We start from the raw sequence: 21,845 nt of genomic DNA, 5'->3' as shown, positions 1-21,845 counted from the left end.
ATCCTGTATTGACGCTTTGCTTGTTTGATGTTTCGTCTGAGGGCATAGCAGGATTTCTTATAGGCGTCCGGATTAGTGTCCCGCTAGCCTTTAGCTCGATGTTGCCTGTAATCCATGGCTTCTGGTTGGGATATGTAGGTATGGTCACTGTGGGGACGACGTCATTGATGCACTTATTGATTAAGCCGATGACTGAGGTGGTATACTCCTCAATGTCATTGAATGAATACCGGAACATATTCCAGTCTGTGCTAGCAAAACAGTCCTGTAGCGTAGCATCCGTGCCATCTGACCACTTCCGCATTGAGCGAGTCACTGGTATTTCCTGCTTTAGTTTTTGCTTGTAAGCAGGAATGAGGAGTATAGAATTATGGTCAGATTTGCCAAATGGAGGGCGGGGGAGAGCTTTGTATGCATCTCTGTGTGTGGAGTAAAGGTGGTCTATAGAGTTTTTTCCCCCTCTGGCTGCACATGTGACATGCTGGTAAAACTGATTTAAGTTGGCCATTAAAGTCCCCGGCCACTAGGAGCGCTGCTTCTGGGTAAGCATTTTCTTGTTTGCTTATGGTCTTATGGAGTTGGTTGAGTGCCAGCATCGGTCTGTGGTGATAAATAGACGGCTACAAATAATATAGATGAGAACTGTCTCGGTAGATAGTGTGGTCTACAGCTTATCATAAGGTACTCTACCTCAGGCGAGCAATACCTCAAGACTTCTTTAATATTAGGCATTGCGCACCAGCCGTTATTGACAAGAAGACACGTACCAGGTTTTGATGCAGCTCGACAATATGCTCTTGATGGTGCTCCTGTAGAACACTGTGAGGGCCCTCGAGAACAGGCCAAATTTCTTCAGTCTCCTGAGGTTGAAGAGTTTCTGTCGTGACTTCTTCACCACGGTGTCCGTGCTGTTTGACCGTTTCAGCTCATCGGAGTGCTGAGGAACATTATGTTTTTGACCGTCTCCATGGCAGACCTGTTGATGAGGAAGGGGGTGTGCCCAACCTGGTTTTATTTAAAGTACTAGCCTTCTTGTCTAGACTATAAGTCTACTTCTTCTGAGTTGCCATGAATGGTGAAAGCAGATTCACACACGTTTCAGCGCTGCCTTTGACACATCTCTTGTTGGTCCTTGTTATCCGGGATCTTTGGGGTGCCCTTACCCCCATTGAAGTTGACATTCAAAATGGTTAAGGTTTAGGGTACGAGTGTCCCAAGGATTTTGAATAGCACTATAGTTTGTTGGGGACCTCAGACTAGGGGCGGGGTCGGAGGACTCATGCTATCCCAGCATGCAATAGACGGAGCTTCACCCGAAACGCGCAGCCGCGGACCAACGTGCGTGAATCCGGAAAGAAAAATTAACAAATGAAAATGTAATTTAGCCGGATTATTATTGTATTACAATCAACACAAAAATAAGCAACAGTTGGATCCGAAGAACATTAATTTATCTGTACTGATACGGTGATCTTGGAGGGAACGAACGACCGAGAGTTTAGCTAGCTACTGAAAATGTCCCTGGTTTGTGCAAGTAAGTTCAAATGAATGAATGAATGAGTCGAGTTGCCCTTCCGGAACGTTAGCGGTACACAGACCGAAAATATCACGTATGTTTGTGTATAATAATGTCTCTAGAACCTTCCCTTATTATTTTTAGCATATGCATGTTATGCATTTCAATTAGCAAGCAACCCTTTTCAAGCATTGTGGATCAGCTTGACATCGGTGTTATATCTGCAGAGTACAGTTAAACGGTAATGTGTCCTTCCATCTTCTGACTAGAGTTGCGTTTGCCGTATTTATATTGTAATTGCGGGCATGCACATTTACTCTCTCGCTCTACCGTCCATCCAGTATCAAATGAGGTCCCGGAGCACCCGTGTGTGTCGCCGGTGTCTAACCAGGTGTTCGAGCGGCGGCTGATTGAGAAGTACATAGCTGAGAATGGAGCAGACCCTATGAATGGGCAGCCTCTGTCAGAGGAACAGCTGATAGACATTAAAGGTGAGGGATACATGGAGGAGAGTGTGTTCAGATCTGATGCTGAGCTGAAGTCAACACAGTAAGGGTAATCCATATGATTTGACTTCCAACTATTCCTGCATGGTGCCTGGTAATCTCTAGGCTAGAGTGTATTCTGCCACTTCAACAACAATGGTAACCCCACTAGTCAGGGGATATCTCACTACATTAAGCTATCTTTGTCTCCTCCTGCCTCAGTCTCTCACCCCATCAGACCCAAAGCTCCCTCATCCACTAGCATCCCAGCCATCCTCAAAGCTCTGCAGGACGAGTGGGTGAGTCCATGTATACTCAGCTACACTCCCCTTCGCTGTGTCTGAACTGAGACACACACACACTCTTCTAAAACGATCTCTCTCTTAGGATGCGGTGATGCTCCACAGTTTCACCTTGAGGCAGCAGCTGCAGACAACGCGTCAAGAACTAAGCCACGCCCTCTACCAGCACGACGCCGCCTGCAGGGTCATCGCCCGTCTCACCAAGGAGGTCACTGCCGCCAGAGAGGGTGAGAGATATATACATACGTACACACACACATTCTGCACTTATATACACACGCTTGTGCACACACACACACACACATTATGCACTTACATACACACACATGCTTGTACACTCAACACATGATTATACATTCTAACACACACACACACACAGTATTATAGACAGACACACAGGCAAGCATACTTGCACACACTCTTATGTTAATCTGGAAACAGCTTTGGATGTTAGTGGCCATGGGGCGTCACTTCTCATTTCTCCTCTGCTATGTTTTACCCTTCTCTCTCCCTGTAGCTCTGGCCACTCTGAAGCCACAGGCAGGATTGGTGGTGGCTCAGGCAGTCGCTTCCCAGCCCCATGTCACGGTCAGTGATTGGCTCAAAGCCCTCAGTCAATATTTTTAAATTGATAGTTAACTGGTTCGCATGAGCTCAAAGTCTGTTTCTTGATTGAAGTCTTCGGTCTAAGTGAGACCTGTGAAGTTGTAGTATCTATATGTTCATATAAAAATGATTTTTAACAGCTGATGCAAATACACATTTTCTAATAAGGAATGTACAATTCTCGTTTGTTATTGATTCTGTGTTTATTCTCGCAGGCTGGAGGTGCAGGAGAGCCCATGGAGGTCAGTGAGCAGGTGGGAATGATACCAGAGATCATACAGAAGGTAAGAGATGTCCTCACATACATTCACATCCACAGTACAAGAGGAATGATACCACCCTGTTTTACTAGACTATCATGTGCGTTCATTGCAAATAGTACCATATAAGGCTGCGATGTATCAAACCTTGAAATAACCAATCAACTATGCTGTCACACTATACAGCACAGTGTCCTATACTAAGATGTCCACCTCTCTCCACAGCTGCAAGACAAGGCCACGGTCCTGACCACGGAGAGAAAGAAGGTAACTATTCAAACGCCAAAGAAGTCCCTATCAAGCAACCTCCCTGTTGTTATTCATAGAAGAACCTACCTAATGTCCAACCAGTTGTCAGCTTAGTATAGGCTATGGGCTGTGTCTCCAATGGAGTACAATGGCGCCCTACTCCCTACATAGGGCACTACTTTTGAACGGGGGCCATAGGGTGACATTTGGGACATAGCCATGCTAGGATACATTTTTGTCCACACTTCACCTCTACCGTCTTTCTTCCCACAGAGAGGAAAGACAGTTCCAGAAGAGCTGGTCCGAACGGAGGACCTCAGCAAGTACAGACAAGTCGCTACCCATGCTGTGAGTACGTGTGTGTGTGTGTGTGTGTGACCTCTAGCTATGGCTGGTGTTGGAACACTTTATTCTTCAAACCTTGGGCAAGTTCAGAAAGGTTCCTCCCTGTTTCAGATCATTTTTCTTCCATTTCATTCCTACTGAACACAGCCCTAAATTATGTTTATGTATCTGTCTCTCTCTTTCTGTCTCTCTGTGTGTCTGTCTGTCAGGGTCTCCACAGTGCCAGTGTGCCTGGGATCCTGTCTCTGGACCTGTGTCCCTCCGACACCAACAAAGTGCTCACTGGTGAGTCACACACACACACAGTCTACGGCCCATTGTAGATATAGACACACATTGTTTCTGTGTGAATTCCATCAAAATGCTTCCTCCCTCCCTTGAGGAAACAAAAAATACTATGGCACACCCTACATTTTCCTATATAGTGCACTGCTCTTGACCAGAAGGCTGACGTTTGGGACGCAGACCCTGGCCAGACCAAGATACAACCCCTAACCTCTCTGTCTCCCTCTACAGGCGGGGCTGATAAGAACGTGGTGGTGTTTGATAAGAAGGAGGAGCAGATCATCGCAACCCTGAAAGGACATACCAAGAAGGTCACCTCTGTCATCTACCACCCCTCTCAGGTGAGACGCACACACTTCCTTTCCTTTTCTCTCCGTTGACATAGTCCGCAGCAATGTCTTGCACTGGAATTACTCTAACTCTAATATCCCTTACCTCAACAATTTCTCTCTCTCCCCTTTCCCTCTCTGCGCACTCTCCTCCTCTCCCTCCAGTCGGTAGTGTTCTCAGCCTCTCCAGACAGCACTATCCGCGTGTGGTCCATTACCGGGGGCAACTGTGTCCAGGTGGTGCGGGCTCACGAGGCGAGCGTCACCGGGCTCTCCCTCCACGCCACCGGAGACTACCTGCTCAGCTCCTCCGAGGATCAGGTAACACACACACACACACACACACACAAAACATATGTACTCACACATGGATTTGGATGTCAAGAACATTATGTAAAGACTATTTTTATCTACTGTCTCCCCCTCTTTCTCTACTTTCTATCGCTTCCCTTTTCTCTCTCCGTCAGTACTGGGCCTTCTCTGACATCCAAACAGGTCGTGTTCTCACCAAGGTCACTGATGAGGCTGCAGGATGTGGTGAGTGCTTCTCTCTCCCGCTCTTTATTATTTTTATTGAGGAGATCGGAGTAAGTAAGTAGCCTTGTCCAAGCCAGTACAGCCCATAGGGCAGGAGCATATATCCTGTTTCTGTGGTGTGAGACAGCTTGATGTATAGGTGCACCCCCTAGACAGGACACTAGTCTACCACAGGTTGGGAGGGGGGAGTGAAAGGGCAGTGGACTGGATTCGAACCATGGCGATTGTGGCAGCTCTAATCGCTGGACCACACTGTTGGACCTCTCTCTCTCTCTCTTTGTCTTCCCAGACATTTTATTGACCACATGTTGCTAGGGACAATACATTTTATTGACCACATGTTGCTAGGGACAATACATTTTATTGACCACATGTTGCTAGGGACAAGACGTTTTATTGACCACATGTTGCTAGGGACCAGCTTCCTCTAATAGTCTGTCAGTATCCAAAAGTAGCATTTCCTAACTGTGGGGTCAGCCCACCAAATAGTTTCCCACAAAGCAAGCCCCTTAAATGCCAGGTTGTCTTTCCTAAAACAATAACATTTAATCAATCTCCCCCCCCTGTGAATTGACGGACCTAGTACCTAACTGGAGTAACTGAAATAAAATACAGTATTTCCAACCACCCCGTCCCCTGTACTCTCTGAAAGCACACGGATACATTGCAAATACATGTTCTTTACACGTCCTGTACCCCTCCAGCTCTGACCTGTGCCCAGTTCCACCCTGACGGTCTGATCTTCGGGACGGGGACGGCCGACTCTCAGATCAAGATCTGGGACCTGAAGGAGCGCACCAACGTGGCCAACTTCCCTGGCCACATCGGCCCTGTCACCTCCATCGCCTTCTCTGAGAACGGATACTACCTGGCTACAGGTGAGATTGCTGTGTGTTTGTGAGAGAGAGGACTCTGTGTGTGTGTGTATATGTGTGAGCGCACACGTGAGAGAGAAGATTAGCTTTGTGTGTGTGTCAGTCTCTGTTACACTCTTTGTGATTGAGTGACTGTGTGTGAAGTTGTCTTTATTCCTTTGTGTAAACACTGTTAGACATTACTGCTCACCTCCAGTGGTGATTTTAGCATGTAAATCTTGGTGGGGCAAACTCCCCCTCATTTTTTGGGATGCAGGCCAGAGAAGCCACAAAACAACACTAAACAATACATTAAGTGCACTTTTGCGGTGACAAAATCTGCCCACAAACGGTTAGGGCCTGCATAAATCTGTCTCAACAGCTGAGCTTTCTGTTCAGCACCATGGAGGGAATCCTTACCACCGCTACACCTGTCTATTAGCAGAGCCTTGTCTGGCAGCAAAACTGCCTTTAAAAAAAAACTGATATGGGTGACTTGCTTAAACAAATGTGGTTACTACTGACAATTGAGATGTACAAACTATGGCATAAGGGGACGACGAGCGGATAAGAGGCCATCCGTAATGTAGATTAAGACATTAATGAGCGAGCTAGGACGGACGTAGTCAATATAACTATTTGTTCAGCACTTCTGAAATGTACACATTTTGGTTAAGACTCTGGTCACAAATAAAATGTAACAATATACCACTACTTCTTACTAGTCCTACATTTATTGTTTTTTTAGAAACATTACAAAGCATGCTCATCTGTTTTTTTTTCATGTTTTGTTGGTGTAATTATTGCGAACCAAGATATTTTGGCTGGTTAAAAAAAAATCTAGTGGCTGGTAGGTTTTTTTTTTTTTATCTACTTGACACAGTGGCTGGTGGATCAAAAAGTACATGTTTGGCCCTGCTCACCTCACCCTCCTCTCTCATGTCTCCAGGTGCACAGGACAGCTCAGTGAAGCTCTGGGATCTGAGGAAGCTGAAGAATTTCAAAACCATCACCCTGGACAACAACTATGAGGTAAGTAGTGCACGTCTGTAATGACCTCTATTCCCTACACTACTTTTGGCCAGAGCCAAGTGCACTATCTAAGAAATCCGCTGCTATTTGAGAGACAGTCGTTGTAGACTGTACACTGGACATTCAGAAGCTAGTCGTGCTACAATCTAGCCTGGTCCCACATCTGTTTGTGCTCTTGCCATCTCCATTTCCGTCACTGGCATGAAAATTCCATAAGGAGTTTGCAAGAGACCAGAAACCGACTGGCACCCAGGCTAACAACGGTCTGCTCTGTATGAATACTGTAATCTCCTGGTACTGAACTACCCTGTAAATTTAGATAAATGATACGTGAGTCTCTTTCCACTACCTCAGGTGAAGTCCCTGGTGTTTGACCAGAGTGGGACGTACCTGGCTGTGGGTGGCACTGACATCAGGGTCTACATCTGTAAGCAGTGGTCCGAGGTCCTCAACTTCACAGGTAAGAGAATGCACTGTGTGTGTCATACTGCTAGAGATGCAATGGCGAGTGGTGATGAGTTAGCTTGGGACAGAAACAGATGTCTAGAGGTGGGTCTTCAAAGTGCCTGGCTGGATGACTATAATAGCAAGTGTGTATATAGAGTACCCTATGAAATATATATTTCAGGTTTACTATTTTGTTTATCAGCACCTCCCCAACTTTATTTGGTGTGCGTCAACTCATTCTTTTGAGTTGATTTCAAGTCAAAACATTTTTGTTTTTCTTTACCCAGAACACACTGGGGTGGTGACAGGCGTGGCTTTCGGGGAGCACGCCCAGTTCCTCACCTCCACTGGAATGGACAGGAGCCTCAAGTTCTACAGCCTGTAACAACACGGATCATATGAGCAGAGTGATGGATGTCTCTGATTGGCTGGCCTCTCTGAGGTCACGCTGAGGATGTATGCATGGGAAGAGACTTTGGCTGTGTCCCAAATGGCACCCTAGGGAAAAGGATTCCATCTGGGGGGGGACAGACCCTGCAGCAGTTGATCAGAAGGGACATGCAGCTTGATTGGATAATAAACTGAGGCTAGAATGTTAGAATGGATTTTTAACTGATATGCTCTTAATAATAAGGATCGGACCCTTTTCAATTTTCGCCTCAAATTACCTCCCTAAATCTAACTGCCTGTAGTTCAGGAACTGAAGCAAGGATATGCATATTCTTGATACCATTTGAAAGGAAACACTTGAAGTTTATGGAAATGTGAAATTAATGTAAGAGAATATAACACATTAGATTTACAAAAGAATACCAAAAAAAACATCAGCTTTGAAATGCAAGAGAAAGGCCACAATGTATTATTGCAGTTTAGGTGCAATTTAGATTTTGGAGTGTATGTGCAAAGTTTTAGACTGATCCAATGAACCATTGCATTAATGTTCAAAATGTTGTATGAAGTCTGCCCAAATGTGTCTAGTTGGTCTATTGATACATTTTCGGTACATAACTGTGCACTCTCCTAAAACAATAGCATGGTATTCTTAGCTACTGTAAATTGGACAGTGCAGTTAGATTAACAACCTGCCCAGGGACTGCAGTTGAAAATTAGCTGGCTGGCTAAAACCGGCACTTATACTGAAACGTTGATTATTGTGCACTGTCCTTGTAAAAAAATAAATAAACTCAAACAAGAATTCAAGCTTTCTGCCCATATCAGATATGTCTTTGTCCTGGGAAATGTTCTTGTTACTTACAAACTCATGCTAATCGCATTAGCGCGCCCGTCCCGTGGGGAGGGACACCAATCCCGTAGAGGTTTTAACAATGGTGAAACGGAGCATATCAGTTTGGATTCCACCCAAAATATGTCATACAGCAATCCTATTGTATATGGCTCATACTATGTTATTGTTGTATTTTACCTTTAACTAAATCAAAGTTTATTTGTCACGTGCGCCGAACACAACAGGTGTAGACCTGACAGTGAAATGCTTACTTACAGGCTCTAACCAATAGTGTGAAAAAAAAGTGTGTGTGTAGGTAAAGAAATAAAACGACAGTAAAACGACATTTGAAAATAAGAGGAGCAAGGCTATATACAGACACCAGTTAGTCAGGCTTATTGAGGTAGTGTGTACATGTAGGTATGGTTAAAGTGACTATGCATATATGATGAACAGAGAGTAGCAGTAGCGTAAAAAGGGGTTGGCGGGTGGTGGGACACATTGCAGATAGCCCAGTTAGCCAATGTGCGGGAGCACTGGTTGGTCGGGCCAATTGAGGTAGTGTGTACATGAACGTATAGTTAAAGTGACTAGGCAAGTCAGTTAAGAACAAACTCTTATTTACAATGACGGCCTAGGAACAGTGGGTTAACTGCCTTGTTCAGGGGCAGAACGACAGATTTTTACCTTGTCAGCTCCGGGGATTCGATCTAGCAATCTTTCGGTTATTGGCCCAACACTCTAACCACTGGGCCGAGAGCCATGGTATGTGTCCCAAATGACACCTTATTCCCTATATAGTGCTGCACTACTTTTGAAAGGGGCCCTGGTCGAAGGTTGTACACAATAAAGGGAATAGGGTGCCATTCAGGACTTGGGCATTGACTGAATCACACCAAGAGCCATACAAGCATATTGTAGACCATGTCCTTTCATCAATGTGTATATAGTACCTTGTAAGACCACCCATACCACACACACAAGGGAGCACAAACACAGAGGTGACTTCAGAGTGAACATTGTTGTTGTAGATATATACACTGCTCAAAACAAAGGGAACACTAAAATAACACATCCTAGATCTGAATGAATGAAATATTCTTATTAAATACTTTTTTCTTTACATAGTTGAATGTGCTGACAATGAAATCACACAAAAATGATCAATGGAAATCAAATGTATCAACCCATGGAGGTCTGGATTTGGAGTGACACTCAAAATTAAAGTGGAAAACCACACTACAGGCTGATCCAACTTTGATGTAATGTCCTTAAATTAAGTCAAAATGAGGCTCAGTAGTGTGTGTGGCCTCCACGTGCCTGTATGACCTCCCTACACCGCCTGGGCATGCTCCTGATGAGGTGGCGGATGGTCTCCTGAGGGATCTCCTCCCAGACCTGGACTAAAGCATCCGCCAACTCCTGGACAGTCTGTGGTTCAACGTGGCGTTGGTGGATGGAGCGAGACATGATGTCCCAGATGTGCTCAATTGGATTCAGGACTGGGGAATGGGCGGGCCAGTCCATAGCATCAATGCCTTCCTCTTGCAGTAACTGCTGACACACTCCAGCCACATGAGGTCTAGCACGTGCTCAGTGTGAACCTGCTTTCATCTGTGAAGAGCACAGGGCGCCAGTGGCGAATTTGCCAATCTTGGTGTTCTCTGGCAAATGCCAAACGTCCTGCACGGTGTTGGGCTGTAAGCACAACCCCCACCTGTGGACGTCGGGCCCTCATGCCACCCTCATGGAGTCTGTTTCTGACCGTTTGAGCAGACACATGCACATTTGTGGCCTGCTGGAGGTCATTTTGCAGGGCTCTGGCAGTGCTCCTCCTGCTCCTTGAACAAAGGCGGAGGTTGCGGTCCTGCTGCTGGGTTGTTGCCCTCCTACGGCTTCCTCCACGTCTCCTGATGTACTGGCCTGTCTCCTGGTAGCGCCTCCATGCTCTGGACACTAGAGAAGTGGTCTGTGATTACCACCTGCAGAACCACTCCTTTATTGGGGGTGTCTTGCTAATTGCCTATAATTTCCACCTGTTGTCTATTCTTTGTCAATCAGTGTTGCTTCCTAAGTGGACAGTTTGATTTCACAGAAGTGTTCCCTTTATTTTTTTGAGCAGTGTATATATTTTTGAAACTCAGTGCCATCTTATTTTGATTAATATCGTAACAGTATCAGAATGTGGTCTTAGTCTTTACAGCTTGTGGATTTCATGTTGATTTCATGCCTTCTATTCTCCATTTCCGCGTTTAAAAAAAAACGCGGAAATGTTTATTGTACAATGTGAATGATTTTGATTAGTTGGTAAGTGATGCCATTGATTTGATGAAATTCTAATATTTGTACATTTTTAAACCCTAGGTTCCATTTCACAGTTTTTTCCCTTATCTTTATTTCCTTATCCTATTGTCCTTAATTTCTCTCTTCATGAAATTCCTGTTTTATGCATTTTTCTTTTACACATCTTTTGCCAGGTGAAGACTTTGTTTGTTTTTTGGATCATCAATCAATAAACATCAAAATAATCCAATCCGCTCTCATTGTGTGGTCTGTTACATGCTTATTACACATGCCCTCTTGTTATACAACTCAATTACCGGTGTGTGAGAACACCTGTCCCAAATAGGACGACAGTTCCAGAACGGTTGGAGACGTCACGTGAGTTTGATAGTGGAACAGTGTGACACAGAAGACAATGGAAAAAAACGACCTCAAATAGTTTCAGCCATCTTAACTTCGTTATCTAGCGTGCATCTGTACTGTAGTCCCTTTGTTTACATCTCTGCAGAGTGCACGTTGCACCATCCCAATTGCTAGAGGGAGAAATGCTGGGATAACGTTCCCCACAGCTAACAGATCGCTATCCGGCGAGCTAGCTAGATAACGGTAAATTACAGAAGTTCATTTTCGTTTCACGTAGCTAGCTATCACCCTACGATGAAGACATGTCGATGAAATCTCCATTTGATGGGCATGTATACAGTTATGCTAGCCAACGTCAGCTAGCTTCTCTTTATTAGCTAGGTTATTGCTAGATGTTTTGATGCTGATGACAGCTAGCCAGCTTAGCGTCTCCTACAGCAACGATTCGGGACATTGCTGCATGACTCAAAAGAGAGTAGTTAGCGAAATTGCCTTGTGGTGAGTAATTGTATCCTCCTAGCATCGTATCCCAGCTAGCTATGCTGAATCCGGTTAAACTTAAACTAGCTCATCACTGGCCCTAGGATTTCAGAGCTCTAGAGTCTAGTCCCAGCTTTGATGCACATGCCCTGTCTCTGCCATCTAGATGGTAGCAAGGTGAACAGGCCATGGCTCGGGTGGCTGAGGTCCTTGATGATCTTCTTGGCCTTCCTGTGACACCGGGTGCTGTAGATGTCCTGGAGGGCAGGCAGTGCGCCCCAGCTTCTGGAGAGCCCTGCTGTTGTGGGCGGTGCAATTGCTGTACCAGGCGGTGATATAGCCCTACAGGATGCACTCACTGGTGCATCTGTAGAAGTTTATGAGGGCCTTAGGGGCCAAACCTAATTCCTTCAGCCTCCTGAGGTTGAAGAGGCACTGTGCGCCTTCACCACGCTATCTGTGTGAAGGGACTATATCAAATCAAATTGTGTTTGTCACATACGCCGAACACACCAGGTGTAGACTTTACCGTGAAATGCTTAATTAAGAACCCTTTCCCAACAATGCAGAGTTAAAAAAGAAAGAAAATCACCACACAAAAAAAATAGTAAAACAATAACAATAAACCTGGCTATATACAAGGAGTACCTGTACCTGTCAATGTGCAGGGGTACGAGGTAGTTAAGGTAATATGTACATGTAGGTAGGGGTAAAAGTGACTAGGCAGGATAGATAATAAAGTGTAGTAGGAGCGTATGTGAAGAATGTGAAAGTGTGTGCGTGTGTTTTGTGTGTGTGAGCATATGTAAGTGTGCGTGTGTGTGTTGGAGTGTCAGTATATGTATATGTGAGTGTGTGGGTAGAGTCCAGTGAGTGGGCATAGAGTCAATGATAGTGGAACAAAAAGGGTAAATGAAATTTCAGGTAGTCATTTGATTAACTGTTCAGCAGTCTTATGGCTTGGGGGTAGAAGCTTTACAGGATCCTTTTGGTCCCACACTTGCTGTGCAGTAGCAGAGAGAACAGTCTATAGCTTCGGTGGCAGATTTGTTTGACAATTTCACAGGCATTCCTCTGGATGGCAGGGAGCTTGGCCCCAGTGATGTACTGGGCCATCCGCACTACCCTCTGTAGCGCCTTGCAGTCTGATGCCAAGCAGTTGCCATACCAAGCCGTGATGCAGCCAGTCAAGATGCTCTCAGTTGTAAAGCTGTAGAGCTTGTTGAGGATCTGAGGGCCCATGCCATTTCAGGTTGTCAGTGACGTGAACACAGAGGAACTTGAAACTTTTGACCCTCTCCACTGCGGCCTGTCAATGTGGATGGAGGCGTCCTCTCTCTGCTGTCTCCTGTAGTACACGATCAGCTCCTATGTTGTGTTGAGGGAGAGGTTATTTTCCTGGCACCACTCCGACCAGGGCTCTCACCTCCTCCCCGAAGGCTGCCTCGTCGCTGTTGGTAGTCAGACCTACCACTGTTGTGTCGTCAGCAAACTTGATGATTGAGTTGGAGATATGCGCCACGCAGTCATGGGTGAACAGGGAGTACAGGAGAGAGCTGAGCACGCACCCCTGTGGGGCCCCCGTGTTGAGGATCAGCATGACGGAGGTGTAGTTTCCGACAGTCAGGAAGTCCAGGACCCAGTTGCACAGGGAGGGCTTCAGACCCAGGGCCCTGAGCTTAGTGATGAGCTTGGAGGGCACTATGGCGTTGAAAGCAGAGCTGTAGTCGATGAACAGCATTCTTACATATGTATTTCTCATGCCCAGGTGGGATAGGGCAGTGTGCAGAGCAATGGCGATTGTATCGTTCGTGGATCTGATATGCAAACTGAAGTGGGTCTAGGGTGGCATGATCCTTGGTGATATGATCCTTGACTAGCCTCTCAAAGCACTTCATGATGACAGAAGTGAGTTCTACGGGGCGATAGTCGTTTAGTTAAGTCACCTTTGCTTTCTTGGGTACAGGAACAATGGTGGCCATCTTGACGCAAGTAGGGACAACAGACTGAAATATGGAGAGATGGAATATGTCCGTAAACACTCCAGCCAGCTGGTCTGCACATGCTCTGAAGACGCGGCTTGGGATGCCGTCCGAGCCGGCAGCCTTGCGAGGGTTTACACGCTAAACTACTTACTCACGTCGTCCACAGGGAACGACAGCACACAGTCCTCGTGAGCGTCCATCACTATTTAATACAGCCAATGTATCTTTGCTTTGTCTCCCTCTATGTAGGTCTGAATACTTCATTATAACAATGTAATTAGATGCTATATTAGTAGTGATAGTACTTCCATATATACTAAAGTGTACTGCAGCTCTCTGATTTCCTTTTCTTATTTGCAGTACATACTGACTTTGATTTAGGTTTGAGTGACTGTAGTATTTTATCAGTCTCTCTCTCTCTCTCTCTCTCTCTCTCATTACCATCTCTCACACACTCATCCTGTTCTCTTCCCCTCGTCCTAAACTCATTTACTGTCAGGCCATCCGTCCCGGAGTCACATATCGAGAACTGAACTTTTCTGTGTTCAGTAGCTCGCTACACCTAGCCCTCCTTTCTCTCCATCTTTCCATCTTTCTCTTGATGCTTACAATGCTCTCCGGACTGTCTGTATTAGCTAGGTAAAATGGAGAAGATACACCTTTTCTTTTTAGCCTGGTCCCAGATCTGTTTGTGCTCTTGCGAACTCCATTGCTGTCAGTGTCAAGCCAAACATGACACTCATGCTATTCTCTTTTTACAATAATGAATCTATCTGAAATTTTTAACAGGTAATTTCTAATATCTTTTAAAAGTTGATTGTTTATTTGACACTCATATCTACAGGTCGCCATGGGCGCGTTCTTTCGGAGCGAGGAGGTGTGTCTTGTGCAGCTCTTTCTCCAATCAGGGTCAGCCTACAACTGCGTCAGCGAGCTTGGAGAGCTGGGTCTGGTCGAATTCAGAGACGTGAGTTGTTCACTTTGACATTTTAGTATTGAACATCTATTGTAATGCTGATAATAGACTAAATAGACAATAAGCTTACTTGGCTCATAAATGTATAATTAAAGTCCATACCATAGATATCCTATTAAATTACTAGAGGGCCTATGCCATCAATCCTCAAAGTTCTAGAATGGGGTGAAAATGGCGGCCATTGTGGTCAGGGAGAAATCCAAGCCAGTCAAATTGGAATGAATGGTAGTAAATGCATAGGTGATGCATTTCCTGCTTCTACTTAAGGCATGTAGAATAACATAAATTGTCTAAGTCCTAGCATTAACTGATTTCAGCCAGTGTATGGCTGTGGATGGACTGCATTGTTTGAATGGACTGTTGGCATATTGGCAGTTAATTTGAAAAAACAATGGAATCATTCCTCTTAGACTGTATGGTTAGCTAGCTAACAAACATACAGGGCAGATAATCTTCACATTCATTGTTTTACACAATTATCTTATTACATCACTGGCAAACTATGGTTGGCCAATGCCCTTACCAACATGGCTGACCGTTTAATCTGTCATAAGAAGCTTCACATTCATTCTAGTATTCTAATTCTTCTCCTCTTCCTCCTTCCTCTCTTCCTCTCCACTCCAGTTGAACCCCAATGTCAACTCGTTCCAGAGGAAGTTTGTGAACGAGGTGCGGCGCTGTGAGGAGATGGAGAAGTCCTTCAGTGAGTCTCTGACCTCTGACCTTCACACCATACGATCAGAGAGCACTCTCATATGGGATATTCATCAAGCCTCCTCCTCTACACATCTCCTCTACACATACAAATCTGCATCTGATATCCACTTGCTCCCTCATTCCTCTTCCACTCTCCTTTCCTGCACATCTTCTATTCCTTCGCAATCCCTTCACCCACCCTTCGTTCATCTCCCCACCTCACCTTTCCTTCTCTTCATCCCCCTCTCCCCAGCGTACCTGGAGCAGGAGATTGGCCGGTCCCTGTTCCCCCCGCTGGCGGGTCCTCTCCCCACCCCCAGCCCTGTGCCCTCCGCTCCCCAGCCCAGAGAACTCATGGCCATCGAGGAGGAGAGCGAGAGGCTGGCCAGGGAGCTACGAGAGGTGAAGACGGGGAGGTAGAGAAGCGAGGAGGGGGAAGGAAACGGGAGAGGAGTGAGGGGGAGAGAAGAGGGAAAGATACTGAGAAGGGGAGAGGCACTGTTTTTGCAATTTACACTACAGGACCATATACAACTGTATTCCAGGCTGTTTGTATTCCTTTCATTGTCTGGGCTATTCATACTCTGACCACTGTTCTGCTGTGCTGCTGTCTGATCCAGGTGTCCAGGAACAGAGACAGCCTGATGAACCAGCTGATCCAGCTCAGCCAATACAGAGGGGTTTTGATCCAGACACAGTCCCTCACAGTCTCACAGGTATGAACTACAGATCCCACCATGGTCTCTAACCACCTCACAGCTATGAACTACAGATCCCGGCATGGTCTCAAACCAAGTCACAGGTATGAACTACAGATCCCGGCATGGTCTCAAACCACCTCACAGGTATGAACTACATATCCCAGTATTCTCTCTGCTGCTCTGGGGTCGGCCATTGTTGCACTCACACGCTCTTGGAATTATGAGTTTCCAATGTCAAAAACAATTCAAGTAAACCTCTTAAGTTATTTTCAAACGGGATGGGCTAAGTTTCCTAGGAACTCATGAACACAGCAGATGTGTATGGAAAAGCATGGATTTCTTTACCTGAAGCTTTCATTCTGATGAAGGCCATTGACGGCCGAAACATCAGGATTTTACCTCGAATTAGATAAAGGATAAAGATTTGAATTTTAAGCGAGTGTTGCACCTATTCCTTCCAAACGTTCTTATAATTTTTGGTTGTACTTAGTCTCTCATTGGTTGAGCGCCTTGTACTTAGTCTCATTGGTTGAGCGCCTTGACTTAGTCTCTCATTGGTTGAGCGCCTTCTACTCTTCTCCTATCGCCCTCTCCCGTCAGGCTCCGCCTCCCTCTTCTCTGGAGACTGCTGCCTTACTGGACAACAGACAAGACATCAGGCTGAGGTGACAGGTGACATGTATATCAGAGGAGGCTGGTGGGATGAGCTATAGGAGGACAGGCTCATTGTAAAGACTGGAATTGAATTAATTGAACGGTATCAAACATATGGAAACCACGTTTGACTCCGTTCCTTGAATTCCATTCCAGCCATTACAATGAGTCCGTCCTCATATAGCTCCTCTCACCAGCCTTCTCTGATATCAATGGCTTCATTGTCAATGGCCGCGTCTCAAGTAGCACCCTGTTTCCTATACAGTGGTCTGGCTCTGGTCACAAGTAATGCACTATAAAGGCAATTGGGGGCCATAGGGTGCCATTTAGGAAGAACACAATATCAATGGACTTTCCCTACTGGCATGACAAGCAGATGTCATATAGTTTGCATTGCAATATATAAAAGAGAATATGTGATAAGCGATAGTGGTTGCGTCCCAAGTGGCATCCTATTCCCTAAGGGCCCTGGTCAAAACAAGTACACTATATACTGGGGCGGCAGGTAGTCTAGTGGTTAGAGCGTTGGACTAGTAACTGAAAGGTTGCTAGATCGAATCCCTAAGCTGACAAGTAACCGTTGGACTAGTAACCGAAAGGTCGCTAGATCGAATCCCTGAGCTGACAAGGTAAAAATCTGTCGTTCTGCCCCTGAACAAGGCAGTTAACCCACTGTTCCCTGTTTTTTTACATTTTAATTTAACCAGGTAGGCTAGTTGAGAACAAGTTCTCATTTGCAACTGCGACCTGGCCAAGATAAAGCATAGCAATTCGACACATACAACAACACAGAGTTACACATGGAATAAACATAACATAGTCAATAATACAGTAGAACAAAAGAAAACAAAAAGTATATATACAGAGAGTGCAAATGAGGTAAAATAAGGGAGTTAAGGCAATAAATCGGCCATGGTGGCGAAGTAATTACAATATAGCAATTAAACATTGGAATGGTAGATGTGCAGAAGATGAATGTGCAAGTAGGGATACTGGGGTGCAAAGTAGCAAGATAAATAAATAAATACAGTATGGGGATGAGGTAGGTAGATAGATGGGCTGTTTACAGATGGGCTATGTACAGGTGCAGTGATCTGTGAGCTGCTCTGACAGCTGGTTCTTAAAGCTAGTGAGGGAGACATGAGTCTCCAGCTTCAGAGATTTTTGCAATTCGTCCCAGTCATGGGCTGCAGAGAACTGGAAGGAAAGACGACCAAAGGAGGAATTGGCTTTGGGGGTGACCAGTGAGATATACCTGCTGGAGCGCGTGCTACAAGTGGGTGCTGTTATGGTAACCAGTGAGCTGAGATAAGGCGGGGCTTTACCTAGCAGAGACTTGTAGATAACCTGTAGCCAGTGGGTTTGGCGACGAGTATGAAGCGAGGGCCAACCAACGAGAGCGTACAGGTCGCAATGGTGGATAGTGTATGAGGCTTTGGTGACAAAACGGATGGCACTGTGATAGACTGCATCCATTTGTTGAGTAGAGTGTTTGAGGCTATTTTATACATGACATCAACGAAGTCGAGGATCGGTAGGATGGCCAGTTTTACGAGGGTATGTTTGAGTGAAGGATGCTTTTTATTATGAGTGTTCTGTTATGAAGATTGGATGTATTTCCCTTGCCTGACAATAAGCAAAAATATGTTTTTTTCCCCCTTCTAAATCCCACTTCTTTACTTCATTCTTTGCGATCAATCACAGGGCGAGATGGTCCAGTGGACAGTCTTCCTCATCTCTTTCTGGGGCAAGCAGATTGGACAGAAAGTCAAGAAGATCTGTGATTGGTTAGTGAGAGCAGGTCCAAAGTTTAACAATTTTCAGTTCCATGTTGTTGGAATGTTGAATCTAATCTAATGATTCTTGGTCTCCTTTTTTTTCTTACCCCTTCTTTATCGCTCTCTTTCTTTCTTTCTCTCTTTCTTTCCTCTCCCTCTCTGTTTCCACACCCACACCTTTGACTACCCAGAGGGCACGACGGAGAGAGAGAAGATTCTGCACGGGCTGCAGGGAAGGATAGTAGACATCAAAACGGTAAGAAAAGGGAGAGATGGAGAGATTGAGAGAGAGAGAGATGGACAGAGACTAACAGATCATTTTGAGCTGGAACAGTCATTATCTCTCAGTTTTCCGTGTCTCCGTCAGTCGTCAACAATGTTGGGTGGATATCAGGCTACACCTGCTCTATCTGTTCTACTTCTATGGCACCACCCAGGTTTGTTAACCCCTTTCTTCTCTCCATGATTTATTTCAGGTCTCCCAGACAGGAGGTTCTGCCCCAGTGGAAGGTGTTCTGTCCATATCACTAGAATGGTTCTCGTTCTATGAATTCTATGTATACTGTGTTTATTAAACCCCTTCCTTCCCTCCATGGTTTCCCTCAGGTCCTCTCCCAGACGGAACATTACCTGCAGCAGCTGCTGTGTCGCTCGGTGGCCCTGCTGCCCCAGTGGAAGGTGCGGGTCCAGAAGTGTAAGGCCGTCCAGGCCGTGCTCAACCTCTGCAGCCCCTCCGTCACTGACAAGTGTCTGATCGCTGAGGCCTGGTGTCCCGTCAGCAAGCTGCTACTGAGTGCCCTAATAGAGGGAACGGTGAGAGAGGAGGAGGAGGGAGGGGAGGAGATAGAGAAGCCACCAGTTGCCCCTCCCTACTCTCTCTTTCTCCTTTTCTTTCTTTTGTAGGCCCTTGGATCAATTTCCAAAAACTTTTTTTTTTTTAGGAACTCAGTCTGGGTCTCAACTTACTGTTGCGAGTTAGAATAGTAGAATATACAAGGTGCAATTTCTAAATTTGATTATGCATCCGCAGTTTTTCTCTTCTTATTTCAGTCACTGACAGTCACTCAATTATTCATGTCAGCTCATAATTTTGGCTGCATACCGACTGCGCACGCAGGGCACTTGCCCAGGGGCCCTGACTTCAAGGGGGCCCACATAGATTTTGTTTGTCCCTCTCACTCAGATATCATATTAAGTCATGTCATAAGTCATGTCAAAATGTGCAGAATTGCACGAAAATTGCTTAAAACTGCACAAATGTATCTCCACTCCATTGCAAAATGGGTAGAATTGTATGAAATCGGTTATAGAATTGCTACATTTTCTCTCCACCCCATGGCAAAATTTGTAAAATTGCAGAAAACTTGCTTTAAAACTGCAACATTTGCTAAATGTGTAGAACTTTAAAATGTAAATTTCTCTCTCCACTGTCAAAACCAAATCTCGCTTAGGGCCCACAAAAGGCTAGGGCCAGCCCTGATTAATGGTAAAATGTTTTTAGTTAGGATAATTAAGTATACTGACCAAAAATATGTGTGGGTCCCAATTTTCTTGAGCTGAAATAAAAAAAATCCAGAAATGTTCGATACACACAAAAATCTTATTTCTCGAAAATTGGTTTATATCCCTGTTAGTGAGCATTTCTCATTGCCAAGATAATCCATCCACCTGACAGGTGTGGCATATCAAGAAGATGATTAAATAGCATGATCATTACACAGGTGCACCTTGTGCTGGGGGACAATAAATTACCACTCTTAAATGTGCAGATTTGTCACACAACACAATGCCACAGATGTCTCAAGTTTTGAGGGAGCGTGCAATTGGTATGCTGACTACAGGAATGTCCAGCACAGCTGTTGCCAGAGAATTTAATGTTAATTTCTCTACCATAAGCCACCTCCAATGTGCTCATCGTCCTCACCAGGGTCTTGACCTGACTGCAGTTTGGCATTGTAACCGACTCCAGCGTGAAAATGCTCACCTTCGATAGCCACTGGCACGCTGGGGAAGTGTGGTCTTCACCGATGAATCCCGGTGGCATCGTGTGCGAGAGCAATTTGCTGATGTCAACGTTGTGAACAGAGTGCCCCATGTTGGCGGTGGGGTTATGGTATGGGAAGGCATAAGCTACGGACAACGAACACAATTGCATTTTACAAATGGTTATTTGAATGCACAGCGATACCATGACGAGATACTGAGACCCATTGTCGTGCCATTCATCCTCCATCACCTCATGTTTCAGCATGATAATGCATGGCCCCATGTTGCAAGGATCTGTACACAATTCCTGGAAGCTAAAAATGTTGACCCCGCTGACCCTGGTGCTAGAGGGGTTACCCAGCTGGATGTTGAAACGTTTGGGAACCACTGCTTTAGGCAATAACAGGTATAATTCTCTCTCTCTCCCCCAGAGGAAGAACGATAGTGGTGTGGACTCATTCTATAACCGCCTCCCGGACCCAAGCACCCCTCCTCCCACCCTCTTCCACACCAACTCCTTCACAGCCGGCTTCCAGAGCATCGTAGACGCATACGGTGTTGCCAGATACAGAGAGGTCAACCCAGGTATACACACACACCAGCAAACTAAACAGGCATCCCCCAACTCTGTCAACCCTAACTATTTCTCTGTATGATTTTTGTGTTTGTCCCTCCCGTGTCTCCGTCCGTAGCGGTGTACACCATTATCACCTTCCCCTTCCTGTTTGCGGTGATGTTTGGGGACGTGGGCCACGGCCTCCTCATGACCATGGCCGCTCTCTGGATGGTGCTGCAGGAGAGAGACCTCAAACTCAGGACCAACGACAACGAGGTACACACACCTTACCACTCTCCTCGTGGATGGTACTACAGGAGAAAGACCAGAGGACTGGAGCTGATGCTAGAGCCTCTTCCCGGGAAGAGGAAATTAGTGAAATGTGTGTTGGAAAATTAAGTATTTCAACTGGCCCAGCCACACACTGTACCCCTCTTGACCTCATCCAATTGAAGAGCATCTCTCTCCCCCCTCCTCTCCCAGATCTGCCAGATGATGTTTGGTGGTCGGTATCGGATTCTGCTGATGGGTCTTTTCTCTATCTACACTGGAGCTGTGTACAACGAGTGTTTCAGTAGAGGCCTCAGCCCCTTCCCCTCGGGATGGTGCCTGCAACCTGTTCCAACACTACAACTGGAGGTAAATGGATACACACACCTACAGTACCAGTCAAACGTTTGGACACCAACTCATTCCAGGGTTTTTCTTTACTTGTACTATTTTCTACATTGTGGAATAATAGTGACGACGTCAGAACGATGACATTACACATATGGGATCATGTAGTAACCAAAAAAGTGTTAAACAAATCAAACTATATTTTATATTAGAAGTAGCCACCCTTTGCCTTGATGACAGCTTTGCACACTCTTGGCATTCTCTCAACCAGTTTCATGAGGTAGTCACCTGGAATGC

At 45.5% G+C, this 21,845-nt stretch overlaps 2 protein-coding genes across 2 annotated transcripts; both read left to right on the top strand.

Moving 5' to 3' along the window:
• Positions 1-1,306: 1,306 nt before the first annotated feature.
• On the top strand, positions 1,307-8,447 carry LOC139419694 (pre-mRNA-processing factor 19-like). Its single transcript, XM_071169678.1, has 16 exons — positions 1,307-1,534; positions 1,858-2,007; positions 2,224-2,300; positions 2,389-2,530; positions 2,821-2,891; positions 3,125-3,193; positions 3,395-3,436; positions 3,692-3,766; positions 3,973-4,048; positions 4,280-4,389; positions 4,543-4,698; positions 4,845-4,914; positions 5,619-5,792; positions 6,718-6,800; positions 7,155-7,260; positions 7,535-8,447. Exons 1-16 carry the CDS (start codon positions 1,516-1,518, stop codon positions 7,630-7,632), a joined length of 1,518 nt encoding a protein of 505 aa, XP_071025779.1. The 5' UTR covers positions 1,307-1,515; the 3' UTR covers positions 7,633-8,447.
• Positions 8,448-14,433: 5,986 nt separating this feature from the next.
• LOC139419304 (T cell immune regulator 1, ATPase H+ transporting V0 subunit a3a) lies at positions 14,434-21,573 on the top strand. The gene is given in 13 exon segments (XM_071169250.1): positions 14,434-14,550; positions 15,184-15,262; positions 15,509-15,657; positions 15,876-15,971; positions 16,557-16,621; positions 16,795-16,852; positions 18,315-18,394; positions 18,548-18,644; positions 18,995-19,201; positions 20,806-20,959; positions 21,067-21,206; positions 21,414-21,547; positions 21,549-21,573. Coding segments are annotated over 13 exon segments (1,401 nt in total).
• The last annotated feature ends 272 nt before the right edge of the window (positions 21,574-21,845 follow it).

The sequence above is a fragment of the Oncorhynchus clarkii genome, chromosome 10, assembly GCF_045791955.1.
Source record: "Oncorhynchus clarkii lewisi isolate Uvic-CL-2024 chromosome 10, UVic_Ocla_1.0, whole genome shotgun sequence".
NCBI classification, from domain to species: Eukaryota; Metazoa; Chordata; class Actinopteri; order Salmoniformes; family Salmonidae; genus Oncorhynchus; species Oncorhynchus clarkii.
Note: the sequence above shows the minus strand (reverse complement) of the source record. Positions and strands in the feature narration are given on the sequence as shown.